At 40.6% G+C, this 27,969-nt stretch overlaps 3 protein-coding genes across 4 annotated transcripts; 1 reads left to right on the plus strand and 2 right to left on the minus strand.

The window, feature by feature from the left end:
• The first annotated feature begins 4,417 nt into the window (after window positions 1–4,417).
• jagn1 (jagunal homolog 1) lies at window positions 4,418–6,245 on the plus strand. Its single transcript, XM_005807821.2, has 4 exons — window positions 4,418–4,565; window positions 5,334–5,429; window positions 5,521–5,593; window positions 5,664–6,245. The coding sequence occupies exons 2-4, from the start codon at window positions 5,341–5,343 to the stop codon at window positions 6,051–6,053; spliced, it is 552 nt and encodes a 183-aa protein (XP_005807878.1). The 5' UTR covers window positions 4,418–4,565; window positions 5,334–5,340; the 3' UTR covers window positions 6,054–6,245.
• A 64-nt stretch (window positions 6,246–6,309) lies between these two features.
• LOC102216520 (NF-kappa-B inhibitor zeta-like) lies at window positions 6,310–15,000 on the minus strand. The gene is made up of 12 exons (XM_023329254.1): window positions 14,979–15,000; window positions 13,921–13,973; window positions 13,342–13,474; window positions 11,561–11,652; window positions 11,009–11,340; window positions 10,314–10,419; window positions 10,086–10,232; window positions 8,782–8,845; window positions 8,538–8,707; window positions 8,171–8,281; window positions 7,902–8,069; window positions 6,310–7,649 (listed from the first exon to the last, which is right to left on the minus strand). Exons 1-12 carry the CDS (start codon window positions 14,983–14,985, stop codon window positions 7,611–7,613), a joined length of 1,422 nt encoding a protein of 473 aa, XP_023185022.1. The 5' UTR covers window positions 14,986–15,000; the 3' UTR covers window positions 6,310–7,610.
• A 269-nt stretch (window positions 15,001–15,269) lies between these two features.
• LOC102232902 (glycerol kinase) lies at window positions 15,270–27,835 on the minus strand. Of its 2 annotated transcripts, XM_005807820.2 has the most exons (21): window positions 27,646–27,835; window positions 25,312–25,385; window positions 25,127–25,233; window positions 24,638–24,715; window positions 24,242–24,321; window positions 24,018–24,155; window positions 23,806–23,915; window positions 22,689–22,755; window positions 22,456–22,473; window positions 21,183–21,218; window positions 21,035–21,102; window positions 20,878–20,920; window positions 20,709–20,789; window positions 19,665–19,743; window positions 19,454–19,550; window positions 19,295–19,379; window positions 19,092–19,212; window positions 18,061–18,204; window positions 17,893–17,970; window positions 17,109–17,192; window positions 15,270–16,254 (listed from the first exon to the last, which is right to left on the minus strand). In XM_005807820.2, the coding sequence occupies exons 1-21, from the start codon at window positions 27,724–27,726 to the stop codon at window positions 16,244–16,246; spliced, it is 1,680 nt and encodes a 559-aa protein (XP_005807877.1). In that variant the 5' UTR covers window positions 27,727–27,835; the 3' UTR covers window positions 15,270–16,243. The 2 variants fall into 2 exon arrangements, with proteins under 2 accessions (XP_005807877.1, XP_023185021.1); XM_023329253.1 differs by lacking the exon at window positions 22,456–22,473.
• Between the last annotated feature and the right edge of the window lie 134 nt (window positions 27,836–27,969).

The raw sequence follows: 27,969 nt of genomic DNA on the forward strand, positions 1-27,969 counted from the left end.
TTTGTGGAAAATATATAAGGCCTACACATATTGGCAAGGTAATAATTTGCTATGCCAGAAAATGCATCCCTCTGCTAACTTGAAAAAATGAAGAGTTAAGAGGGACTTCACCTTTTCTACGTAATGACACTTATTCTCTGTGCAACTGCTTTACGTTTCATATCAACAATAGACAGGGGATACAAATATTGGCAGGCTCAGTCATTAAAATGCATCCCCTCTACATTAATATGCTAGACAGTTAAGCATGATACAAAATGTTCTACATAATGGGCCTCTGTTTTGTAATACTTTAAGCTAATATGATGTTAAAAGAAAAATCGGGAAATTTCAAACCAAATGCGGAGAGCATTTTCTTCAGACACGGACTGAAAAACGTTCGACTCATTTGTCTCAATAAATGTGTAAAAACCGTATTTATTTCAATTAATCTGCGATATAAAACCCATCGTTTTAAGGCTGACATGTTTAAGAAACGTGATATTGTTACGAATATCTTTAAAAGTTTCGTCTTCGGTCATATTTCAGTCCGTTTCCTCATTAAAATGCGAGAGTTTAGAAAGATGCGCGCTCCCGCGACAGGGGATGCAATTCTCGGCAGGCATGCATTTTTGGGCATAACACCGGCAGTAAGTCGGGCTCGTTTCCGGTGAGAGTTGGACTCCGCCAGGGCTGAGCTTTGTCACCGATTCTGTTCATCATTTTCATGGACAGAATTTCTAGGCGCAGCCAAGGTGTTGAGGGGATCCGATTTGGTGGCCTTAGGATCTCATCTCTGCTTTTTGCGGACGATGTGGTCCTTTTGGCTTCATCAGGCCGTGATCTGCAGCTCTCACTGGAGCGGTTCGCAGCCGAGTGTGAAGCGGCCGGGATGAGGATCAGTGCCTCCAAATCCGAGGCCATTTTTTTTGAGCCGGAAAAGGGTAGAGTGCCTTCTCCGGGTCAGGGGGTTTGTCCTGCCCCAAGTGGAGGAGTTCAAGTATTTCGGGATCTTGTTCACGAATGGGGGAAGAAGGGAGCGGGAGATCGACAGGCGGATTGGCGCAGCGTCTGCCGTCAAGCGGGCGCTGTACCGGTCCGTCGTGGTGAAGAGAGAGCTGAGCCAAAAAGCGAAGCTCTCGATTTACCGGTCGATCTACGTTCCCACCCTCATCTATGGTCATGAGCTTTGGGTCGTGACCGAAAGAACGAGATCGCGGATACAAGCGGCCGAAATGGGTTTTCTCCGTAGGGTGGCTGGGCTCTCCCTTAGAGACAGGGTGAGAAGCTCAGTCATCCGGGAGGGACTCAGAGTAGAGCCGCTGCTCCTTCACATCCAGAGGAGCCAGTTGAGGCTCGGGCATCTGGTCAGGATGCCTCCTGGACGCCTCCCTGGTGAGGTGCTCCCGGCACGTCCCACCGGGAGGAGGCCCCGGGGAAGACCCAGGACACGCTGGAGGGACTATGTCTCTCAGCTGGCCTGGGAACGCCTCGGGATTCCCCCGGAGGAGCTGGAAGAAGTGGCCGGGGAGAGGGAAGTCTGGGCCTCCCTTCTGAAGCTGCTACCCCCGCGACCCGACCCTGGATAAGCGGAAGAAGATGGATGGATGGATAAATTGCTCCTTCGAAGCCGGAGTCCGATACGCCTGCTGGAAACCAGCTGCTGACGGGACGTCCGTGAAGGGGGGACAAGTGAGTAGCGTTTAAATTAAAAAGTGAGCGAACGATTGAGGGTCTTTGGGGTGTAAAACCCCATGAATCCTAGGCACTGATAGGTAACAGAAGGACGGCGGAGTCCGCGTAAACTGAAAAACCCGTAATACCAAGTGTGTGTGTGAGTGTGAGAATACTTGGAGGAATTTAAATACCACTAGGTATTTGTCCTCATACCAAACGGCAGGAGTGCAAACGGTGAACCTCTGGTGGATGCATGTAGGCAAGAATTTCCCACCTGAAAAGGTTGAAGAGAGAATTACCACAACAGGGGATTGATCACCGTCCTGCTAAGAATTTATCCAGTCTTTTAGAGTCCACCCTATGTGTTTTTAAGACTGGAACGAAATTGACTAATTTGCTCAAAATGGGAAAAGGGAATAGCAAATTATCACCGAAAGATAAACTCCAGTGTAAGGACTGGAAGTTTATGGAAAGACAAAACCCTAACTCAGTAAAGAATTTAAATAAATTGATAGAAAAATATAACTTTCAGGGCCAATTAAACACTCAAAAGAACTGACTGAGTTATAAGATGAAGTACGACAGAAAACAAAAATCAAATCAAAAAAAATATGAGTAGTGAAGGAATGGGCGAGTTAGAAAAATGGATGGAGGAGCTAAAAAGAGAGAAGAAGGCAATCAGAAAAGTTGGGATAAAACAGGAGAGCAAGAAGAGTGAAGCAGATCAGGCAGCAGAGCAGGGAGGAGCTCAGGTAGGAGTTATAAGAAAAAAGCAACGTCAAATTTATTTATATAGCACTTTAAAAACAGGCATAAAACTGCACCAAAGTGCTGCACAAGAATGACAATAACACGAATGAATAAAAACAGAGTATCAAAACACTAGTTCAATTAAATGCCAAGGAATAAAAATGAGTTTTAAGAAGCGATTTAAAACGATCCAGGCTGTGGGCAGATCTGATTTGGAAAAGTAGATTGTTCCATAGAAGAGGAGCAACAACAGAAAAAGCCCCATCTCCTTTCCTCTTAAGCAACCAAATACAGAAAGAAAATAAAAAGGAGATTTTGAAGATACAGAGTATAGATAAATAAATGAATGATTTAGTAAACAAAATGAAAAATAATGAATTATCTAAAAGCTGGAAAGAAAAGTAGGTGAGAGGAAGTTCATGCAAGGAGGGAGTGAGGATTGTTTTGTGGTCTGTCTGACAGTAGAGAAGTCATGATCATCGGAGCTTCTTGGTTTCCTGTCCAGGGATATGAACATGCTGAAAGCAATTCCTCCTCATTGTCAGTGTGTCCGCTGACTGATTTATGAGACTAACATTTTAGACTCATTCTAATTAATTGAGCATGACTTTACCTAGGCTTCTATATTCCCAAATTTATATTTTAAATAGCTTGCAGATGCCAAGATCAGGATGTTCTTGGATGATGCAGATTTTCAGGGTTGTTTTTTTTTTTTTTTGGATGATATGCAACACATAGTAGAAAAATATTCAGTGTTTTAATTAGAAATGTTGAATTCAACATGAATATTAAAAAGAACATTCCACTGTGTGCTGATTTTTTTTTAAGTTTAGTTGGACCAGCAAGGTTAAAAACCGCACTAGAACGCCCCCTAGTGGATATTTTGTTATGTTGTTATGGTGACGCTAAAAAAGAAAATAGATCCAAGATGGTGGAAAGCAACACCGAACAGTTTATGGCAATAAGCTGATTATTATCTTTATACGTTGTGTTTCAGACAAGATTTGTTCGTAAGTATTGGTTCATTGTGAAAACAATAATTGTCTTTTTGCTTTATGTAATTGTGGTGTAAATAATTGTCATTTATGAAAATGCTTTTTTATTTTAGCTCGCAGCAAGGATGGCTAATTTGCAATGTTTGTTTGCTAATACTAAGCCTTGTATGTTACAGTTCACGATGGCCAAAGTGATGGCAGTGGTCAGAGGCCACTCTTCAATAAAACAAGTAAAAAAGGAAGAAGTTTGGTTTTTTTTAGCGTCGTTGTCTGGCTGTGTAGCTGCTGAAAAATTGAAAATCAGGGCGAGAAAAGCCCAGTAAACATCAATTTAAAAGTCCCAACTTTGCATTATTTTGTAAATAATGACACTTTAATGCAAAGTTGGCACTTTTAATGGACTTTTAAAGCAACTTTGCATTAAAAGTGTCATTATTTACCTATATATATATATATATATATATATATATATATATATATATATAGAGAGAGAGAGAGAGAGAGCTCCACTTTATACCAAATTAACTTTTAGCTGCATAAAAGAGATGGTTTTATGAGTAAAAAAAATCTGTCTCTAATTAGTCAAATGGCAGACTGTTAAATTGATTATTTGCACATTTTAATGTGTGTTTTTTTTTTTTTTTTTGCCATCTTGGAAATATGGCAAAGTTCATTGAGCTGTCTGTCGCAAAAAAATAGAATAAAATCCGTTTTCAAAAGTTGAAAGAATCCCACGTGTTACATATAATTTACTGTATTCAACAAAACACCTTTGAACAGCCACATTTCTCCAACAATGACGGCGAGCAAAGCAACAAAAAAAATACCTTTACTGTACATTTAAAATAATTTGTTCTGTTCTAGTTGTACTTTTTTAGCAGCACAAACGCCAAAAATAGTGACCAGTCGTGTTGGACGTCGAAGTGACGACACAGGCACGTACTGTCCCAATTCTCACGTTTTTGCTGCTTGTAAACCTGCGCACTCGAACCTTTATGTGCACTTGACTGAATCCACACTTTTCACAGTAGGGCGTAGGGTGCGCACTTAGCACCCTACGCAAGGGTACATACATCCCATGCAACCTTGCGGTCAGTTAGCTGCACCTTAACTGTTAAGTCTGAAACTCATATATGCTTTATATAAACACCAAGGCACAACAAGGTAAGAGCCAGTAATTATAGACTTTGAATATACATGCGTAGACATACATATGCGCTAAAACGTGGCAGGTGTTTGACCGGTAGTGGCTAACGCCTAGCTAAAGTTTCGGTAGCTTCAAGACTGTCGTTCCTTTCACTGACGCTTTATTTCGAACTGGCGTTACAATAATGTCGATGAGAAAAGTTGGAATGAAGCGCTTTTAAAAAAAACAAACATTTTTGAGGATGTTAAACTTAATGTTTCAGGAACAAAGTCGAAAAGATACACATGGTAACTTAGCATGCTAACACCGAAAAGTGAATGAAGCAGCTGCTCGGCTAACGCTGCCGTAGCTTGCAGCTATCTACGTAAATTAAAATAGCAAAAGGTTAAAAGCCTGGGTTTGCGACACATTTGAAGTGAGAATTGGAAAATATTATGCGAAGTGGTTTCTTAAGTGTATTTTCTCCTCATTGCTCAGAAATAAAAGGACAAATCCATACGTTGTGATTGATGTGTCCTATTTTTACTTGATTTATTTAATTTTTCCAAATCCTACGGGCTACTTTTTGCCTAAAAAAAATAATAACTCTTATTAAATACAGGCTCACTTTGCTGCTGGAAGCTTCGTTTTAATTTGTTTTGACTTCCACAGATTTAGTCCACTTTTTGCAGGCGAGTTTATTTGAATAAATCTCATTTTGTTCAAACGTTATTTCCCAGAAATTGCTCAAGGCAGGAGCTCACAGGTTTGTTTAGTTGGGCGTTAACTTCCTGTTTTACCTGCAGATCTACCATGGCTTCTCGAGCGGGTCCCCGGGCGTCAGGTACCGATGGCAGCGACTTCCAGCACAGGGAGCGAGTTGCTTCCCACTACCAGATGAGGTCAGGGCAGTCTCTTCAACTCCCCCATCTCATTTATTATACGGTTAACTTGGTTTGTTCCAAGCATTGTATTTGTCTTTTTTTGATTCAGTGTTGCCTTGAAGTCTGAAATCCGTAAACTGAACATTGTCCATGTGCTGATCTGGGTGCTGATGGCTGCTCAGGTGAGGGCAAACATTAGAGGATGCCTTATTTCCCAGCAGGCGGAGTCTCACTGTGTTCTGATGTGTCCAGGTGACTGTAAGCCAGCTGAGTCTGGTGTCTCACAAGGTAGTCGCCTCTCCGTATCAGTGGGAGTACCCCTACCTTCTGAGCATAGTCCCCACCGTCTTCAGCTTCCTGGCGTTGCCGCGCAACAACATCAGCTACCTGGTGGTCTCCATGATCAGCGCCGGGCTCTTCTGCGTGGCGCCGCTCATCTACGGCGGCATGGAGATGTTCCCCGTGGCTCAGCAGCTGTACCGGCACGGCAAGGCGTACCGCTTCATCTTCGGCTTCTCGGCCGTGTCCGTGATGTACCTCGTCATCGTCATTGCCGTGCAGGTGCACGCCTGGCAGATCTACTACAGCAAGCAGCTGCTGGACCAGTGGTTCACCGCCACACAGGACAAGAAGAAGAAATGACTTCAGCTCTGCTGGCTGAGGACACTTTGAGATGCTCTTGTTCGGCATCATTTTCTATATTTATTTTTTGACAGTGATGATTTAATTATGCTTATAAAAAAAAAAAAAATCATTGGGACAGTTTGTGATTACTGCTCTCCCCTCCCTGAATGAGTTTGTATGTCATTTCAATGTTAAAAGACTGAGAACAAGTGTTTTTGGTTGAGCCTTGTTATTTGGGGTAAAACTGGATGGAAACACAGGGGGGAAAAAAAGGTTTAACAGTTTAAAAAAATGTTTTATTTGCATTTTACATCACCTTGCAGCCATAGAAAATCAGTACTTATTCAATGCAAAATAAAAACCACCATATTTCCCACATCCAGTGACTTGATTCAAATTTGACCAAAAACCGTAAACGTTAAGTACAGGTAATATTCTAAAGTTTATATTAAAATGACACCTCCACCAACATCACAAGCCTATAAACAATAAATCACATTGAACTCCCCACCACCAAAATCCTATACTAATCCTATGCATTAGGGCCAAACTAAGATCTATTTTTCTATTTTAAATTATGAGAATAAAGTCATATAGTGAGGAAAAAAGTCTTTAAGAAAAAAGCTTCATTAAAGTCGTCAAGATCTGACTGGACCAGTTTGACAAGTCTAGTTCTTTCTCTGAAAGGGGAACAATTGATTCATTTGATGTTGATTTGTTAAAATATGAAGTAGTTCCTTATTTGTAAAACCAATTCAAAAGAATAACTTCAGTAGCTCAACACTAATTTATTTTGATTCTTTATGGAAGAGTTCTCAAAGTTGCTTAATTCTTCTAATATGACTTTATTCCCTTATTTTTGACATTTATTCTGCTACTACTTATTACAACTTTATAAATGCTTATTAGCTTAGCTTTAGTTCTCTGCAAAATCCAAACAAAGTGTTTAAAAAAAAAAAGGGTCTGTTCTACAAAGTGGGATTAACAATTAGATCATAATCTAACAAATCGTAATCCCCAAAAAAACTTCAGTAGGACCTGCTGTAGGTATGAAATGGCTTTGGGGCAAAAATGCCATTTATTAATTGCCCCACCCACTATTTGTCTTGTATTTGTCTATTCTTAGACCTTTGCCAAGCTGGATAAGATCTGTAGATAAGATCAGCTTCATATGTAAAAATCGGCCGATCACCAACGTCCCAAAATTAAGGAAATCGTCACCGATAAATCGGTGCACCTCTGATAAAAATAAAAGATTAACGTTTGGGCTCTAGAGCAAAGAATTCAATCTAATAAAATGTGTAACTGTTGCTAAGAGCCAAATATGACAAAGGGATCCTGGTTTCGATTTCCAGCAGAAGTTTCACCGCCGTAAGTGGAGCCAACGCTTGGACACCCATAAATTAACTTTAGCTGACCCACTTCATAGCACAGACCCCAACAAAAATATCTACACATTACATAGTAACGAACGCATGGGAGTGTTTCACTGAAACAACAATCATCTGCCTTTTCTGGGCAAATTTCCAATATGATAAAGCTGACTGTCTGACTGACAGTATTCTGGAGTTTTACTTAAACCTGACCGTACTTCCCTTTCAGGATCTGCCGGACCTGCAAAACACGAGAGAACAAACGGGCGAGTTACTGTCTCAGTCACGAAGAGGACAGGACAATTACAGGATCATTTACTAAGATAAAGCCACACATTTATCACTGAAAGGGTTCTTTTTTTGATCAGCCCTTAGCACACACAAGATATTTCTACAAAAATAATAAGACGGAATAGAGTTTCTTTGATTGTGATAGTGTTTGCGTTGTGTCACTGAAAAGTGAAAGATTTGGGCTTCCTTTCAGGCGTTTTACCTTTTCACCAACGGATCCTTCGGGCACCAGCTGACACGGCAGCTCGTTCTCCAAATTCCTCATCCCGGGGTCGGCGCCCTTCCTCATCAGCAGCTTCACGGCCTCCGCCTGATTTCTGTAGTTTTGCAGAGAGCTGACGATGTGCAGGGCCGTGTTTCCGCTGAACGTCTGACACAGAGAAGAACATTTTTCACCAGGGAACGCGAAGAAAATACATCATTTTATGAGGGGTATTTGTAGAATTTTATATTCCTTCATTTGATGCGCACCTTTACGTTTACAGCAGCAAGAGACATTGGCTGTTCAAGGAAAAGGTGAAGCAGCTCAATATTTGCCTCCTCGGCGGCCATGTGAAGGCAAGTCCTCCCACTTTTCAGATCCTTCAGGCATAAAGAAAGTAGATTGAATCACTTAAAAGAAAGAGTAAATGGGTTGCAAGTCAAAGTCCCAGCGAAGATTTGCTTTAAGCAGCTCAGAGCCCTTCAATTTCAAAACAAGTACACAACACAAAGAGTCAACAGATTTCTCATGACTCATCAGCAGTCGTTACCTCCAGGTTATCTTTAGACATTAAAATTTAGGCCTGACCAAAAAAAAAAAAAAAAAAAAAACCCAGCCAGCATCTGCAATACTTACTTTTGTCCCGTAGGAGGCGCCCATGTGCATTAACGTCCTGACGCACTCCACATACCTGCGCCTCCTGTGCGCCAGCTCTGAGATCATGAACGGACAAGGGTTTTCCAGGTGCCTCACTTCCTTGACGACGGCGTTGTGAGACAAAACTGCGGCGTGGAGCGGAGTTAAACCTTCAAGACACGACAGATTCAGTCATATTTCTGAAAACCTCAAAAGAAAAGATACAATAGATTAATATTCTTACCGTCGTAGTTAAACATTTCAACATCGACCGGTGGGCCGCGCCCTGCCAGGCTTTTACAGATGCTCTGTGGACAGGAAGTTTATTAGGATTTTTTTTTTTTTTTCCATGTCAGCACTCAAAGGTCTTTTATTCACAGAGTTCAGTTAGAAATTAACTTAAGAGTTCGTCTCGACGTCACAGAGCTGCTGTGGACGGTTTTGCATTTTCCACTCAAGCCGAGGGTTTCCTCGTAAGCGGCTTGTCAGCAGTTGCATGCAGATCTAAGTCAGGTGTTGCACAAGCAGATCTGACGGCAGATGACCTAATGTAGGTCATAGCCCAGTCATCTGCGGACGGAAGTGTCCCGAACACGTTCCAGCCCCTCATCTGGAAATCTGATTGAACTCCAGGAAAACAAAAGATGAATCCCTCTCACTCTTCATTAATATTTACAGTTTTAATTATAATCGTTGGCTGATTACTTTGGGATACAAATACAAAGGGACAGAGGCCCATTTCTGTCTGTTGAAGTTGTGAGTCATTTTTTGTTGATTTTGATAACTTGTCATTTCTCTTCTTTTTAAACGGATTAAATAATTAGTTTTGGGATTTGTATTTGTTCAACCGATATTTTTTCCCCCCTGCTGAATTCAATATAAGACTGAATGTTCAGTGTTAAGGTTCCTAAAAATGCGTTTCAATCCAGAGTTCATCAACTTGGACTGTTACGCCCGTTTACATGAACTTTGACCTGCAATATCGTGTCACCACCTGAACTGAATGTTTATCTAACTAGCTCAACCATGCGTACACTGTAAAACCTTCAGCTAAGGTTTTCTTCTGTCCAATTTACAGTACTAATAAAGCTTTTTGTCATTTAGGTTGAGGGGGAAAAAAATAAAGTTTCATGAAGAGACATCCACCAAAACAGTTATTTTTACATATTCCCCCAGCCCCGCTGTCATGGCAATAGCTCATGCAGCGTTCAGGTGTCATCAGAGGTAAACGGCTCAGATTTGCATGATGAGACAGCAGCCAAAAAAAAACAAGCAGGTCTCTGTTTATTGTGCTCTTATTTCCTGATTTATTCGGTCCCACAGCCATGGGCTCCACTTTCGCACAAAGGTTCCCCTCCGTCCCAGTCAGGCCGAAACAAAATTGCAGATGTAGGTGGAGCAAATTCCTTCTGATTATCAAAATATCCACGTTTACGTCTGGTACATTTTAACAAGTGGAATTAGCCAAACGTCTATGTTTCTTTAAAAGAAAAAAGCAATGCAATTATCGGTTTATTCAATGGATTGCTAAAGAAGAACCGTTTTTACCTGGAGGCTGAGGTAGTGGCCTTTCTCGGCGCACACATGCAGAGGCGAGCGCCCCCACAGATCCCTGATGTTGACCTGTGCTCCGTGACTCAGAAGGTCGGAAATGATCAGGTGTTGATTGGTGGCCACCGCGATCTGGAGGGCCGTCTGAGCACCGAAAGCGCAGCATTATTCCTGCGTCGTTTTGACGCGAACGTGAATAAATGACGTGGCGAACGGCAGCCGTACCTGCCCGTTGTGTTCCTTCACGTCCAGGGAGCCGTACCTAGCCATTTTCGCAGCGAGTACGTAAGAGAGGGCTCGCTTGCCCTGAGCCACCGCGATGTGAAGAAACCTGCAACGGAAACAAGTTGAGAGTTTATCGAAAGGACATGGGATGATAGACTTTCATCTCTGATAGTAGACTCAAAAATGTGTCTTCTCCGCTTCACTTAAATCAACCTTGGATTTCATCTGAAAACGTCCTTCAGTTTGATGGTTTTTTTGCAGCAACGCCATTTTGCCTGCTTCAATGAAAGAATCTGTAACATTTGAAGGGACGGCCCCCAGCCACACGGAAGTTAGGCGTGGCGTTCCCCAAGGTAGCCGTCAAGGCCCACTGATGCTGTCTGTCCGTCTGTTGTTCTTTCTGGTTTGATTTGTTTTAGGCGTGTCTGGAGACAAGCTTAAAGCACTGTGCCCTTATAAGTGACAGGTTGATAAGGACTTGGACTAGATCCATGTTGTTGTTCCTGCTGCCATATGAATTATGGCAGCCGAAGAATGCTATTATAAAAAGCATTTCCTGATTCAACAACTAACCATCAAGCATAAGTGCAATTTTAATTGAACCACAACAACATATTTAACACATTCTACAATAATCTTAAGCACAAACCAAAAGATTGGATTATTAATTCGTTTGGGTGCCAATTTATACTTACGTGTCGCCGTCCGAGTCCTGCATGCAGACCTGCTCTGGAGACAGGCCCTCAGCCTTCTTGGCCTCTTGTTGTATCTGCCAGTGAAACAGAGTCATCTTCCCTCCAGAGGCTGGGACGTCGTGTTCCTGAGCGGGAGGCTGCACAGGCTGCGGCACTTCCTGCAGCCCCATGACGGCGTTCTCCGGGAGAGCCGGGAAGAAGCAGGCGGTGGAGCTCAGGTGGAGGGACGTCGGAGAGGTCGCCGTTTGGGGACTCCTGTCCGCGGCGATAGGCTCGTATTTGGGAGACTTTAATTTAGGCTCCGAGTTCCATTTCTGCTCCGAGTTCCATTTCTGAAAGAAAAGAAAACCAGACCTAAGTTGTCATAAACTCCTGTGGAAATAGAAAGCATGCAGTCAGAAACACACCCTTTCAATCTGCATAACGTATCTGGATAATTTGTACTCTGTTCCTAGTTCCTTCAGCTGTTCTTCCTCATACATTAGCAACTTCAATGTTTCCTTATAGCTAAAGTAAGATTAGACAGCTGCATAATGAAGTCATGCAACTCACCTGGCGTCTCATCATTAGCAGCTCCTTTACGGTGGTCTTCCTATGCAGATGCTGCAGGGATGCTTGTGGTTTAGCATCAAACATAAAGCCACCTGGAAAATAATAAATAGGGTTGCAAGAATGAAGATGCTCTCATTTTATTTTAACCTTTTGTTTAACACCATTTTCCACCATAAGCCGAATAAGACAATATCAGAAAAATAGAGATTCTTTTCAGAAACAAAACATCTACTCTTTTTGTTTTCTATATAGAAATGAAATTACACAACAACTTCTTAACCATTCATAATTATCAGCACGCTTCCTTTCTACTAATTCTGCCTCTGACCCACTCTATTGTTGTGTTCCCCAAGGTTCTATACTTGGATCACTATTATTCTACATTCTTAGTGGCTGAAGCTCGAGGAATTAGGATTCGTATTGTTATAATTCAACATGACAGCCATTTATAGGTCCTAAGTTTTGCTTTGCCTTTAAAATGCTCCCATTTGTCACATTGACAGACGTCACTCACTCGACTTTTTATTTGTCGTCGTTGTTTCAGTTGGTACCAGGAATATTTTACTCATGTAAAGCAGAGGTTACTGGCCTTTGGTTCTCCTCATATTATACAGCCTTTAACCAAGGTCCAATCTTCTTTTTATGAATTAATGGGTTTGCTAATTAATAGTGGAGACTCATTATGTCTCGAATGATTATCACGGTTAGCTGAAATGGCTCTATTTATAACTTCGGTGGGGAGGGGCGGGCCAAGGAGGACTGAGGGATTTGATTGGATAAGCCCAATGTCCGTCAATGAAATCAACCAATGGGCTGCCGAAATTATATTGGATATATTTTTTTGTTAAATTATGACAGCCTAGGTCCGTCCCATATACAGTAGGTGCATCAGTCTGTAGTCCAGTCAGCCACTCCTAGACTGGGCCTAGACAGAAGTTCAAACTGAATGCAGCTTCTTTTTTTTTTTTTTTTTCCTGTTCAAATTGTCAACCTGCCACAGTGGCGAGTGCGTTGCTCCAATTTACACGCCACTTCATACTTTTACCCGCATTTGGCCAGTGGCGGGTGCTAATTTCCAACCCTGCCTGGGGGGCCAAAATCAGCCCTGGGGCCATGAATGTATTTTGGACACCTCTGTTGTTGGGGGAATTAGGCAAAAACCTATAGCAGTATGCTATTTGCTATGTAAGGACTTTCAAGTTCGGGAATTTGGTATAAAGAAAAAACACATAAACCACCTTAAGCATGAGGCAAAACAATTTACCTGCAAAAATATAAATATCATTAAGAAAATGTTTGATTGTTAGAGGAACATTTATAAAGCATAAAGTATTATCTTTAAATATGAATCTGCAAGAGTGTGGAGAAGGGAAAAGCATGACAAAATAAAATAAATGAAATAAAAATCTTTAGTGGGATGCTCTGCAAGATTTTTAGCTGAAGGTTTAGCCAAATAAGCTAACGGTTCAGACTTGTTTGCAGTGTTACACATTCAGTTTCGACTAATATTGTTAACATGGCTGTTTGATTTCTTTTTTTTTTTCGTGTCAGAAAGAAACTTATAAAGATAATTCCTCATCCGTCTTCCTTGAACTGCAGTTTCACCCATGGCCTCATTTTGTTATCTACCTCAGGGAAACAGCACTTTTATGGTCTTCTAATTTGAAACACTCACATCAGCTTTAAAAATAACAATAGAAGGCATTAAAAAAAACCATACGCCTCTTAACTGTACATCTTATATTATCATGAAGTTCCTGTTTGAGCTTCTAAGAACGCACCTTCAGTGAATTTGAAGGCGGCTGACAGAACCTGACCTGCCATCAAATCACTTCCTCCGTGATCCAACATGCTGACGGTTTTATTGATGCCGTCAGAACAAGAAGAGCCTCTTGGTTCCCACTGGTTCCACACCTGGAAGGCAACAACAAGCCTGAATGTTAAGGATAAAAAAAAAAAGAGGAACAACTGTCACACAACCCCTGGCACACACACACACACACACACACACACCTGGGCCAACTTCCTGGTTGGCAGGAGGATCAAGTAGCTCAGTCACGCATTTAAAGCAAGATGAATTTTGTGAAGTAAACTGTAAATGCAGATCCATGAAAGTGTATTTACATAAGGCAAAGCAATACTTATGAACTTAAATGAAACTCCAATAAAAAACTGTTCCAAGTGTTTCCTGATAGTCAAAAGAGAAGCTCAAGATAATTTCATATGCAAAAAGGCTGAATTGTTTGCACACAGATGAAATTACTTCATGGCTAAAGGGTTTTTCCTCAAGAAAATTGTTTCTAAACTAATTTAATCCTTGCTGTGTATTCGCTTGCAAAAGGCAGGGCGGCGAACCTTACCTGTACGGCTCCAATCTCCCTCTGAATCAACAGTGCGCGGCACAAACAGCCAACTGGTTCAAACATGACAAAGTGTGAGAAGGGAAAAGTTTTATTGAGCTGTTGGGACGAACTCCTCCTCCCAGCCAGCCGCTCCGCCTGCAGCCGGGATTTCTCCCCTCCCACCTGCAGGAGGAGCTCACCTGGACTTGAACAACCAAACTCTGGTTTTTAAGATGTTTGGATTTTTTTTTTTTTTTTTTGAACGGTTGAAAATATAATTTGAAGAGAAATAAACATTGCAATTTTGTACAGATTTCTCGTTTACCTCCCTAATTTCCCTTACTTTTGGTATAGGTCAACTTTGAGAAATATTGTGTTTACCGGTTTTCGATACTGCATATTTCGTCATTAATCGAATGCCAAGTAAATACCGTACAAGGCCAGTGTTGCTGATATAAATCTTTAATGATTTATGCTTGATATATTATCAAGTCCATCATATTGTTCCCTTTAAATTATTTTGTTAAAACGTAGTGGCAGATTTCTGACGAATGTACCCATGTCTAAAAAATAAATACTTAACATGATAAACTGAAACACCAATGTGTGGATTTTTTTTTTTCCTAAATAAAGAGCAATAAAATATATACATTTGAAAGAGTGAAGACAAAATCTTTTTCGGAGTTGAGAAATTACAATACAAAATGAAAATAAAAACCTCTGCCACACTAGTGTCGATCCGATGCCAATATCGAATCATTATTTATTTTTTTTACAGATATTTAGGATCAATTCACCCACAGTTAGTGATAGGACTACGATTGTTTCAAACGTTTGTATTAAAACAAAATAAAGTAGATTTGGTGTTTGAACTATTAAAATTATGAGCATTTTAGAGAATGGATGTTAGCCATTTTTAGGAGGCTGTATTCTAACGGGTCTACCATATACAGATCAGCAAAGATGTGGCATCCGTTCCAAGTCTTTCCTATTTTGAACAGCAGTTGACATTTTACTGTTTCTACCAACTGTGACAGATGTAAGTTTGGTCAAGTAGCTTATGAATATGAACACACCCGTCATATTTAAACTGGTGTCTTCTTGCCTTCCCCATTTTTGAATGTTCAATACCGGCTGCAGATGTGGATAAGTCGACCAGTGTGTGGAGATCATGTGTCGTATCTGAACGGCATGTTTGCTCCTCTTTTCCCCTAAAAGCAGTGGGGCCCAAAAATGAGAAAAGGGGTTTCATTTATGTTTTTTACTACAGCAAGAAAAGAAAGGTGAATTTGTTTGTCAAACACACACACACAAAAAAAAAACACTTTCAGTTTCTAATATCGCCACAAAACACCACAGACTCATAATTCAAAAGGACTTCACAGTTTTAATAAATTACAGAGAAAATTGACATTATTTAAACACACACACACACACCCCTTTGTTCTGGCACCAAGCAGAAGCACTGGCCCTTCATACAGTATAGTCACAGATCTGTACACATGATGAGCAGGATGGGCGATGGGATACTGACAAGTTCAACTCCTCAAACCTGAACCAAAGAGAAAGGAAGTCGGTCAGCATGGAGTCCAGGTTTTTTTTTTTTTTTTACAGTAAAAATATTTCCTCAAGCGTAGGTTTTCATTCAAATGACTGAATAAATCAACATCTCCTCACACGATCCTGCTGCTCTGCAGTTCAGATGTGTGGGCAGGGTTTGCATATTGCACGTTTTCACAGCGTCTGATCTGAATATTTTCACTTCCAAGGTTTCAGACGTGTGAAGCACTTCGGCTGCGAGATTTTAGTTGACGGCGCTTTGGAGTTAATACGAGTTTCACTTCATTTTTTTTTTCTTGCCGTACACGGAGCTTCGTGTCTACTAAAAGCCTCCAGTTTCTCAAAACTCTTCCTTCCCTTTTGCCGCCTCCATTTAAACGTGTCGACACGCTGCCCGTACCAGACTAAAGAATTACTTAAAGCGCTCGAAAGGAAAAACTCACTAGTGAGCTTCCAGAACAGCAAAACACAAAACGTGCAGGCGAACGGTGACGCGGAAATCCAAATTAGACCCCATAACATTAGTTTGAGTTAGTTTCCACAATAAATAAGTCTAAAATTCATATCTACACCGTAAAAAAGAAAAACCTAGCTAAGTTAGTCTTCTTCATGCCGATATGGTCTAAATCTGCTACAGATATACAAAGTAGAATAAAAAATTGTTTTCTGCTCAGAGCTGTCTGGATTCTTTATTCTCCTGGAATGGCTTGGGAGCAAAAAGTGCAGGAAGGAGGAGGAGCGGTGGCCGGGCGTTGGTTTCTGTCGAGCGCCTCCTCTGGGACTACAGGCGACCTGCGATCAGGTTGAGAAACGACAGAACAGGTTTCAGAGTCAACAGGGGATCATGTTTCAGCTTGAACACAGTTGGCTTTGCTTCAGTGGGCGTTGCTAGGTGGTTAAACATGATCTTAGATGGAAAAAGAAAAAGAAAAAAAAGGAGATGTCGACAAATGATTGACATCTTTTTCCAAATTAATCCTTAATAACCGGGTTAAAGCGTGACTGTAACGCTTGGCTGGCAGTGAAACACAGAACAGGTGATTTTAACTGAAACTGAGACAACTTCCTGCTTTCGAGCTGATGTTTATCATCAGGTTGGTCATGTCGAGATTTTTAAAAGTTGTTTTTTTAACAGAGAAATTTGTACTTGTGCCTTTTTTCTTTTAAACAAAAAAAAAAAATAAATAACCCAAAGTAAAATAATTCTTCCATTTAATTTATAAATACCATCGATCCAAAAGGGAAACTCATATTATTTAAGCTTCTTTCTGTAGCAGTCGGTATTGCAACGATTCTGAATAACCCTCTGACTGAAGACAGTCACAAAGACTTTGTTCAGAACTGTTCTGTTCTTTTTTTTTTTTTTACACCAAACAGATATTTTCTTTTTTTCCCCCCCAACATTGAAATTATTTGTTTAAAAAAACGCAAGTGACAATTTTTACTTTGTCAAAATAAATGGCTTTTTTTTTTTAATGCTTTAGTTGTTTGTTTTTTTTAAAGAAATTTTAAGTAATAGTAAATGAAGTGACAATTCTATTCTATGTTTAACTAAACATAAGATTTAATTCAAAAGTTAAAATTAAAAGTTACATTTGTATTATTATCTTTGTCTCCAAGGTGCAAATTCCAACAGATTGACTGACCTGCGAGGTATTTTGCCCCAACCAACATCAGCATGCTGCCAATGATGTAGAATCCCAGCGGGATACTGCTGAAGATACTCGCCCCTGCAAGTGAACAGAGAGAATAGGGAGGATATGAGTCAACGGTTGCAGCTGCAAACGCATATTTACGTCCTGATTCATCGTTGACTGGAGCGGTTTGTTCCCCGGGGTGGTAGAGTTGAACAGGAACGACTTCCATTCTTCCTCAAAAGAAGAACTAAAGACCAAAAGCAGGTCTTTAAAGGGATCCGCTGATTTTAACAGAGTTGAGGTCGGAGCCGCTCCTGCCTGGTTTCAGGTGATGGTTTTGATCTGAGGCCAAAACGGAAACATTGGGAAGTGACTCTCTAAGAAGTGAGCCCAGATTGGTGGTGAAATGTTTCATGAGTCAACTATGTGCTTTTCTGTTGGCTAATAAACACATATTGGCTCAAATTAGCAGAGCGGTTAGCTTCAGCCCCTACAGCCTACACAAACCCTCCTGCATGTTTTTGACAGCTGGAATGAAGGAATAAATGAGCTCAACAGCTTATCTTCAGCTTATGCAGAAGCATATAAGTAACTGACGCGTGTTGGAGCAGGGAGCCGTCTCCAACCAGCGTGACCAGATCTGGAAACGATGATCTAAGCAGATTACTTGGAAATACAGGGAGGGAAGTTTGGTGTGGCAAGTGGAAACACTGGAACATCGTTTGGTTAATTGCTTCATATCATAAAAGCTACACGAATTAGTGGCTGAAAACATACAAACGTTTGTACTCACGGCTCTCGGTCTGTGTGGTCTCCCAGTTCATGGATCTCTTCACGGCTTTTTTCCACCTCGCGTAGCGAAACTCGCTCTCTGCACGCCACAATCACAGCTGCATCAACCCGACCGCGTTCAGCCACACGGATGTGGGATTTATCTGATGGTTTGTTGTTTTGCTTTTACCTTCCAGTTTGATCTGAGGGTCGAACTTCTCTGACATGACGGCGCTCAGGTCCTCCGGCTCCAGGCTCCACACCCTCACGCCCTCGGCCGCGCCCGCCGCCATGGCCGCCCCCAGAGCCGTGGTCTCCGGCATGTACGGCTTCACTGCGGGCAACACCACAAGGTTGGAGCATTTACATTCACACAATCACCACACCATCACAGTCTATCAAACAGGAAAAAACATATACAAAAAAAAAAACAATTTTTTTTAAATCACATTTTCTTGTTTTGCCCATTTTGGAGAGTTGGAAAATGTCAATTGCTAACAGCATTACTGTTAATTCATTACTAACTAAGAAGATCTCTCTATGGAAAACAATGCATGTACAAATGTTTTCCAACAGGTTAATAAATTCAGCAAATACATATTTGAAAACTTTTGATTTTCCAGATTGTTTCTCGTTTCTGTTTCCTGCAAAAGAAAAATCTAAAAAAAATCTTTCATAAATGGATTTATAGTTAAAAGACTATTTGACTTTTTCATATCACACCCTTAACTTTAGCATTTTACATAACAGAACCAGGTCGGTCCAGAGTCCATCCAGCGTTGTTTCATGATTTTTAGAACCGGTCCGAGTCGTTCCAGTTGAGTTTTTTGTACTTCATGGTGCAGAAGTATTTTAGATAAATATAAATTTTTTTAAATCGCCATCGGCCAAAATCGGAATCAGCAAATCAGGCTTTTTAAGGACTGATGATCGGCCAGAAAACTGCAATCTACTAGACGGTCTGAATACGTTTTTTGTTCTAATAAATATGATCACAGTCTTTAAGTTAAGATGGTTTCCAGTTAGTATAAACATACATTTGAAGAAAGCAGATTTTTATTTTGTCCAATGATCATCTAAACGGCGGCCAGATATGCAATAGCAGCTAAAGCTGCTTCCACAAAGTATCGACTCAGTGGGGATGAATTCACAATCCCTCGGTATTCTGTGCTGATAATGTTTCCACAACCTGCTGCCATTTTCCTCCTGAGTTTCCCTCACCGACAGGGATGCAGAGAATGTCGGCCTGCAGTTGCATCAGCAGCCTGTTATTTGTCATTCCTCCGTCAACCTGCAGCTGAGTCAGAGGGATGCCGCTGTCCTGATTCATGGCGTCCAGGATCTGCATCCACACACAAATAATTGCTCTAATTACTGGTTTCCCCCCCAACTTTCTGAGAAGATTTTCCCGAGCTGAGCTTTACCTCTCGCGTTTGGAAGCAGACGGCTTCCAGTGCAGCAAAAGATAAGTGCCTCTTGTTGGTAAACTGAGTCAACCCACAAATGATCCTGTGGAGAAAACATCTGACGTCACAATAATGCTGCTTTATCACGCTGCGCCGTGAACAAGTTGTTGCTCGTACCCTCTGGCGCTGGGCTCCCAGTACGGAGCGTAGAGCCCAGAAAACGCGGGGACAAAATAACAACCGTAGGAGGTGCCGACCGATCTGGCCAACGACTCTGCAGATATGAGGAAATTAAATCAGGAAACATTAAGCAAAAATATATATATATATCTAAAGCGAATCGACAATGTTAAAAAAAAAAGTTGCAGCTGATTGACGGAGGACGTACCGAGCTCATCGGATGAGCTGATGATTCCCAGGTTGTCCTGCAGCCAACGGACCACGGCTCCAGCGATGGCCACGGATCCCTGGGCAACAAGACGACAGGAAACAACAAGCAGGAAGGCTCAGTGACGAGTTCGTGACTCGAATAGGTTCAACTTGGCAAAAAAATAAATAAATAAAAAAAAAAAGCTGATTTTGTGAAGAAAAGAAATGATCCAAACACCGCATGTCACTTCTGACTCTGGAGCAGGAGCCATTTTACCTCCAGTCCAGCTAAAAATAAACTCATGCAGAACAGCAAATGTTTAGGGAAAAAAAAAAAAAAGACAACTTGCTAATTTGTGATGAATATCTACTGCAGGAAATGTTTCATATTTCAAAAGAACCACAGTTTTATTGCTATTTTTAGTTTTTGAAATAGATAAATTTATGTTGTGCTATCACGATATATTGTGGTACTATTGTGATAATGATAAAAATGACAATAACGACTTATTACTCCTTTTTTGGTAACTTTGCGTATGCCTGTGTGATTCTAATATTTAATATGCTTCTTTCTGACCCCAGTCACATTAATAAGTGGGATTTCTGTCACTAAGCTGCATTTGATCACTTTTCCACATTTATTCATATTTACCAATACTCTAAATGGAAAAAAAAAAACTGCGGAGAAAATGGTCAAAAGAAACATTATTGGAATTTATTGTGGCAATAAATGAACATTTTTGTCACAATAAAATAATAAACAACGCGACAAACGCTCAGCCCTGACTAAAAAATGTTTGAAAAAAAATAGGATGGAGGCATCTTCTTTCTTCTGTGGGATGTTGATATTTATGAAAAACAATATATATATAAAAAAAACAGCACATAGCTCAGGACACAATGAGAAGAAAAATAAAACATGCATGTTATTGCATTATTTTATGTTAGACTTAAAATCATCTCAGGTAAATCTATGAAGAGCCAAAGAGGCACAGTAGACCAGTAGGATAAAAATGAACTACATGAAGTCAAACATGATAATAGTTCAGAAACGTTACTGTACCTCCAGAGCGTAATAGGCGGGTTTGTCCCGGCCCATTTTGTAAGCGACCGTCGTCAGCAGACCGTTGTTAGACATGACAGGCTGCAAGTCGACACGCACCACTGCAGTTTATGCACTTTTATTATTTTATTTTTGTTTGTTTGTCTGTTTGAAATAAAAACTAAATGACCTTCGTTCCAGTGTTTCGCAGGAGAAAACATCCAGTTCCGTACCTGCAGGAATAACAGAGGTAAAGTGTTGCTGGATTTCTAAAGACAGGATGGTCGTTCGTTTAAAGCAAAAATGATTTATCGGAAAAACCCAGCAGGGCTTAAGAAAGCTCGTACGTGTTTTTGACACTTCCATCTTGAAAACACATCTGACCGACGAGAGCAGCCGACTGGTCACCAAGACACTGGTTCAAAAGAAACGTTAGAGTTTAAATAAATGTAAGGTATGCATGAATATTTAGAATTTAAAAAATGACAGACTTACCCCTGAGATGGGAATACCTGACAGGACCCCGGCTTTCTGTCACGGAAAAATCAAATCCACAAGATTCAAATCCGGCTTTTTATTTGTTATCAAAATTTTTATTCATTCCAAGTTGAATCTCAATTTAATTTCCGAGGAGAATTTAAAATGTGCACAGATTGAAACTGCGTCCGAATTCAAATTTCAACTCAAATCCAGCATTTGGTTCTGGTCTTACTAACTTACGAGTTTTAACAGTTCAACTTTCATTAAAATGAAATGGGGGGAAAAAAAAAAAAAAAAGTTAACACATCTTAAACAATGTTATAACTTGACAAAATGAAAGGTGAAAACAAGTCTAAACATGATGAATAGACAAGCTCAGGTAACACAGGCGTAGGAAAATAAATCACTTGTTATTTGACTAAACAAAGTCAAATAACAGGAAAGCAGCCGACTTCTACCAGCAGATAGACGGGTGAATCTTCGGGAAATAAAGTCTTCACCCCCCACATGCAAATTAGGGTTAGACGTTTATGGAGGAAATACGATGTGAAAGGAAAACTGTAAAGAGATGAAGGAGTGGAGTGTGAAGGACAACCAGCAGAGCAGCCAACAGCGACAGCCACCATCCAAAACATCCCCAACAGCTAAAATAGATCCAGGGTCGGTCTCATAGTAAGAGACTTGTTTTAACAAATACAGAATCATCAAGACGAAAGAATGTTTATCCTTATTTTTATTAAATTTAGTTACCTAAAGATTTAAGGGGGGAAAAAATGGTTACTTTCAGCAAAATCTGACTTTTATGTCTTACGTGTTTAAGTTTTCCAGTCAAATATTAAACCAATGTTTACATATAATTAAATGATATAATTCGTCTAATATCTAATACTTCAATTAATCTTACATTTTTAAGATATTTTGTATCTAAAACATTTATAAAAAATACTCAAATATTTCTGTTAATAATTTGTAATTTTTGCTAATTCGATTGAGATACTCGGACAACAAAATACAGCATCGGCGCAGACTTAAACTCTGTACAATCAAATCAATATTTTTAAATATGTTCATTAAATCACACTGAAATCAAGCTGACAAAACCGACTTTGATCTTTGAAAAATGAAATATCGTTTGGCAACACTAAATCTTTTTTCCGTAGCGTCTGTGAAGGTGCGGACCTTTCCTCCACATTTGGAGTTTTGGAATGGTGGATTTATTTGCCGCTGACGGGGAAAAGCCAAATGGGTCACATGGTGAGTAAAAGAGTGAGGACGAGTTATCACTTACCCAGCAAGAACTTATTTTCTAACAGTGAGAAAAGAGAGATAATTGCACACACACAAAAAAAAAATGCCTAAAAGAATTTATCAGTCAACCTTCAAAACAACCTGGAAACACATTTCTTACAGAAAACAAAAAGATAAAACCTTTGTTATACATCGTTTCACTTCAGAATCAATCAAATGAGCAGGATCGTTTTTTTAGGATTGAACTGCACAAAGAAACAGTCTGCGTCTTACCAGCAGGCCGTATATTTCTGATGAGCTCCTCACTTTAGGCAAGATGTGCATAGGAACACCAAAATATCTATAAAAAAAAATAAAAAAAGTAAACCAAGGGAAGAAATAAGCAGGAGAACATTCTGTGCCCTGGAAGTCCTCCATTTTAATCTCTGTAGGATTAGGATTAGGGTAAAAATAATCGTTTTTACAATTATGCTGCCACCTTGTGTAGTCTTTTCCAGAAGCCTTTTAAAGTAGATTTCAGAACTGAGGTCCGATCACTTCCGAAACCATCTTGTCTGCCCATTTGGGTGTTTGGGCGCCAGATTTTAGTGGTTGGAGCATTTCTGTCACGTGCATTTTTTGGTTTTGGTTGTATTTACCCAGAATGCCCTGCGGTGTAGTCCGTTTCCTACTTTTGGAGCGGTCTCCGGTCCGCTTGCCTCACTCGAACCGCTCCTCAACCGAGCAGACCAGAGTTTCATTTTTTTTTTTGTTCGGATCAGAGCTCGCATTCACACCTCCCCGAAACGAAACGGACTTTCTAGACAACCGGACTGGAGTTGGATGAAAGTGAATGAACCCTCATTAAATGTTTTTATCCCGCTTTTTTTTTTCTTATCCCTTCCTGCATTGTTACAATGTCGATTGTAACAATCACATCTTTTCTTGTACATTTTTTTGGACTCTTTAGATCTTTTTACTATATTAATGTTGGCTTGTCTTCATGAATCCACTCAGGTTTCTTCTTACACTAGCAGCTAATGGCGCTACGGTATTTATTTTAGGGATGCATCTTACATTAATCTCACATCAAAACAACTACATGCAACTGAGCTCAATGTTTCTCAAGATTAAGATTTGTAAAGAATAAATTCCTAAAACCTTTATAATTTAATATTTTGTAATCTTGTATGTTAATTGAATGTCATCATAAGTTTAATACAGAATTACATCCCACCAAAAATGGTGCACGACTGTCCAATAGTCGGAACTTGAGAAAGTACAAACCCAGTTGGTAAGAGCCGCGTCGGCGGTTTTGCTCATGTATTGAAACCATAAATGTACACAAAATGAATCATATTTCAACATGATAAAATAAAAATGAAAACAAAATCGAGTCCAGGAGCCATACTTGCAAAGTTCTGGGTCCCAGGCCATTGTGTGAATATTAAACAGCATGGTTCTGCTGGCGTTGGTCACATCTGTGCAATGGATTCCGTCTGATTTCCCCCCCGTCAGACACTGTTAGGAAGACATTTGGAAACTTTCAACATTGCTTCATCCGTTCATTTACAACTTCCACCGATCTCGACAAAAGGGGTGAGGCAGGAAATCTGTGAGGACCCAAATGAGCCAGGAGTCTATGGTGCCGAACATGGCGCGGCGAGAAGCCACGGCCTGCTGGACCGCCTCCACGTTGTCCAACAGCCAGCGAAGCTTCACGGCGCTGAAGTAGGTGCTGAGCGGGAGGCCCGTTTTATGCTGCGGCAACACAAAATCCCCATTAGATGTACACCAAAATAAATAAAAACAATGAATCAGGGAAAGAAGTCGGGTCTCAGTCTTACTCGCAAGTGGTTCTTATCTCTCCCTGAAGTATTTTCTATAAGATGCTCAACCGTTGACTGAGTTCGCAGGTCCAGCCATACTAAACAGGAACACAAAACAAAATCTGAGCAATTCGTTGCTCTTAGCTACACTTGGAGCTACATTTAGCTGCAAATTGTTAGCATAAATTTTGTATCCTACTAGTGACGTCTAGCTGAATAATGTTTAAGAATTTCTCTCGAAGTCTTCCCATGGAAACACATTATACGCATTCCTTACATAAATTCCTGGAATAGAACCCGCAACCCTCAATGGGGTGATTATGCCGCCGCTGTATCTCCCAAACATGACTTTTGCCCTCTTCCGAACGCAGTACGACGGCATATTAAACAAACGGTTGCCATAGAGATCGGTACCGATGGCGTTGTAGAGGGGCTCCCCGGTCAGCTTGTCCCATACCACCGTGGTCTCTCTCTGGTTGGTCACTCCAACAGCTGCAGCACATTAAACACAACAATGGCCGACAATCACGCATGTGAGGAAAAAGTCAAGCACAATTGATTTGGCAATCTGAGCACTGGAGATATGAATAAATATTATACCTGCTTATGATAATCTTTTAACAGGTCAAGTTAAGCATTTCCTTATTTGTAAAACACCAGAGCACAACAACGTCGCTCATTTTCGTTTTGATTATCATCTTTTGTGGAGGAGTTCTCATAAAATTACTACATCTAATACTACAGCTTTATTCTGACTGGTAATATTTATTACAGTATTATCTCAACTGTATCCTGTTATTATTATTCAGAGAATGTGATTATTGCCGCACGACTTTATAGTCAAAAGTCTTTCTTTTCTCTTAGCCTGGTGCTAACACTCGGTCGTGGCATAAATTGTTGTACCTTTAATGTTTGACACGTCGATGTTGACCGATGTGAGTTTTTCACATGCGCGCTCTATGCACTCGTACACCGACTGCAGGATTTCTTTGGGATCTTCCTCCACCCATCTGGACAAGAAGGACGATTACAGGGACACATTAGTGGGACGAGGCAACATCAGGCAGCAGGTGAGAGGCCGGCCTTACCCTTCCTTAGGAAAGAGCTGTTTGATTTCCACTTGATGATGGCTGAGCAGCGCTGCTGTTCTTGAGTTGAACACCTGGAAAATGGAGAAGAACAACAACAAAAAACGATGCTGCAATTTATAGCTTGCTTTTATGTGCCCTGCTATGAAAGATCATTTTATTCCCAAAAGGAAAGTATTAAATAGCGCTTAAATGACTGGCATTCGCAAAAACAACAGAAACCACACGGCCTGTGTCTGAGTGTCACTGAGCAAAAGTGAAATCTGTATTTCGTGGTGCGGCTCATTCGTCGCTCAAACGTCGCAGCTGCAAAATCCGATCCGAAGGAAAACCTCGTTACAAGCCAACAATGTCAAAACCTGCAGTTAGAGGTAAATACTCTACGGGTGTGTTTTAAAAAAAAAAACAGGTGGAAATGATGAGTCATTTTAATAAGACAACATAAAAAGAAACAAAAAAAAAAAAAACTTGGCCCCAAATGACAAACCACACCTGAAAATAAAATTAAAGCAACTCAACTGACAGCTCTTTTTTTATACTTTTACACGAGAACCAAACTACGTAAAAAACTTAAATCACTTTACTAACATGACATTTATCTTTAGTCTTTTTCTAAAGTTTGAATTCTTAATGATGTCCAAACTTAAAACAGAATATTAGTCTAACAGACCTTGGATTACGTTTCCATAACTGTGGATACTAAATAGTTGTTTTAGTAAAAAAAAAAAAAAAATGCTTTACCAACAAGTTAACTCTATTAACACAAAAATAAATCACAATTCTAATATTGTTAAATAAAACCTTCTATATTAAAGCGTAATCAAAAGAATCCCAAAGGCATAATTTAAAAAGTACATCGTGTGTGTAAATTTCTAAAAATGGAAGTAATACAAATATTGTACTGTAGCTCTACGCTTAGAATCATCGTGCTTATGTATACTCCCTAGCAATGTACTGATTTACTTAATTTCTTTAGATCAGTGATCGGCCGATACTTGCAAGTGAAGCTGATCTTCTTCGTTGATCTTATCTGCCTCAGGAAAGGTCTAAAAATCAACCTCTGTCCTGCCCTGCTCTGCAGTGAGAGGTTTGACAGAGAGACCTGCCACCAGGTCATGTCTGTACATTTGCAGTTAATAATAGTCACCCCACTCAGCAACTTTTTTTTGTTACATTTAGAAATATTTCAGACCAAAACAAAATTGGAATCGGCCAAAATCGGGATCGGCAGGTCAGCCTTTTTACAGTTTGGTAATCGGCAATCGGGCCAGAAAACCGCAATTGGTGCAGCCCTAACTAAAATCACCAGATATTGCCACAAATGGACTGGGATGCTCTGTCTGTGTCTTAGCAACAACAAAACTCACGACTGCACTGTCAGCAACATCTGAATAAGCAGTTGCCAAAATAACACTGGTGAATTATGTTGGTAAATAATATGAAGGAAAACTGCCAGGAGTTCCATGTCAGGACAGCGGAGGCGACAGCAGTAACGTGTCCTGGATGACCAGCACTGCTGCTCCACCTCTTTTTTCTTTTCCCTCTGCTCAGGAAGAGGGAAAAGTCTCAGGAAGCCCAGCAGAGAGACGTTGGAGTCTGGGACATGATCCTGCAGCCATGTCTCAGTAAAACACTTTCTACTGCATCCTCTGCACCAGAGCTTGGAATTCATCCAGCTTGTTAGCTAATGATCACAAGTTGCCGATTAGAATCAGAATTCCTTTGTTGTCATTGTACAAAAAGCACAATGACAAATTTGCGTCCATCAATCCTAAATTTGACTTCCATCAAATTTAGGATTGATGGAAGATTATTTGAACTTGCTCCTCTCTTTGCATCCAGGATGTCTCCTTCTCCACTCCTTTGGGATTTCTGGCTTCATTTCTGGTATTAATCAAGCTTTTAACAATGTCAATCAGCTGCTCCTTGTTGTAAACCCCCTTGTTGCTATGGTTATGCATCATAACAAATGAGCGACGTATAAAACGTGTTAGAAAAAAAAAAACAATCCAGCTGCACAACATCCAGACCTTATATACTTACAATGTAAATCACTGTGGCCACCACACTGGGTTTTTGTTCATTTACGGGCGATATAAAAAAAATATATATATAATAGTAACATGTGTTCCTCCAATGGCCTTAGAACAGGTTACTATTGTATCAGACAGCTTTCTGAATCAAACCATATAGGAGAATAAGCTCCCCAACGTTCATTTTCTTTTTAACACACATCCTTAAGTCAGAGTGACAGCTATTAGATCGCTCAAGGGCACGGCCAGCTGTGACACATTCAAAGCAACTCCAACGGTTTCCTCAGTCTGTCCGTCTTACCAGAAACCGAGTGGAGCTCGTTCCCTGGTCGATGGCACCAACCAGCGGGTCCATGTTTATCCGGTGCGAGGACGCCACCATGGAGCTGTTCTTGGGCCGTCCCGGGAGCTGAGAACCCGATTACCAGCACCGGCGCGGCACAGTTGTTGCAGCCTGAAGACGGGGCGTGCCAGCGCGCGGACTGACGCGGTCTGATGACGTGGCGGTTTTCGGTGGCTCTCAAAACAGACGTAACCATGGCGTCGTTTACAAAAAGGAAAAAAAAAAAAAAAAAAAAAAGTGCACGCAAGCAATGTTCTATATTGTTCAGATATGTTCTTTATT

The sequence above is a fragment of the Xiphophorus maculatus genome, chromosome 24 (assembly GCF_002775205.1).
Source record: "Xiphophorus maculatus strain JP 163 A chromosome 24, X_maculatus-5.0-male, whole genome shotgun sequence".
In the NCBI taxonomy this organism is placed as follows: domain Eukaryota; kingdom Metazoa; phylum Chordata; class Actinopteri; order Cyprinodontiformes; family Poeciliidae; genus Xiphophorus; species Xiphophorus maculatus.

Excerpts from the sequence above, each read along its gene's own strand:
- jagn1 (XM_005807821.2), top strand. The coding sequence starts at position 5,341 with ATGGCTTCTCGAGCGGGTCCCCGGGCGTCAGGTACCGATGGCAGCGAC. Across the intron at positions 5,430-5,520 it reads GCTTCCCACTACCAGATGAG|TGTTGCCTTGAAGTCTGAAA; the intron begins GTCAGGGCAGTC and ends TTTTTGATTCAG. Across the intron at positions 5,594-5,663 it reads GGGTGCTGATGGCTGCTCAG|GTGACTGTAAGCCAGCTGAG; the intron begins GTGAGGGCAAAC and ends TGATGTGTCCAG.
- LOC102216520 (XM_023329254.1), bottom strand. Across the intron at positions 13,475-13,920 it reads GGGAGATTGGAGCCGTACAG|GTGTGGAACCAGTGGGAACC; the intron begins GTAAGGTTCGCC and ends GTTGCCTTCCAG. Across the intron at positions 8,282-8,537 it reads GCGCCTCCTACGGGACAAAA|GATCTGAAAAGTGGGAGGAC; the intron begins GTAAGTATTGCA and ends TTATGCCTGAAG.
- LOC102232902 (XM_005807820.2), bottom strand. The coding sequence starts at position 27,726 with ATGGTGGCGTCCTCGCACCGGATAAACATGGACCCGCTGGTTGGTGCC. Across the intron at positions 25,386-27,645 it reads CGAGCTCCACTCGGTTTCTG|GTGTTCAACTCAAGAACAGC; the intron begins GTAAGACGGACA and ends TCCATTTTCCAG. Across the intron at positions 25,234-25,311 it reads CAGCTCTTTCCTAAGGAAGG|ATGGGTGGAGGAAGATCCCA; the intron begins GTAAGGCCGGCC and ends CTTCTTGTCCAG.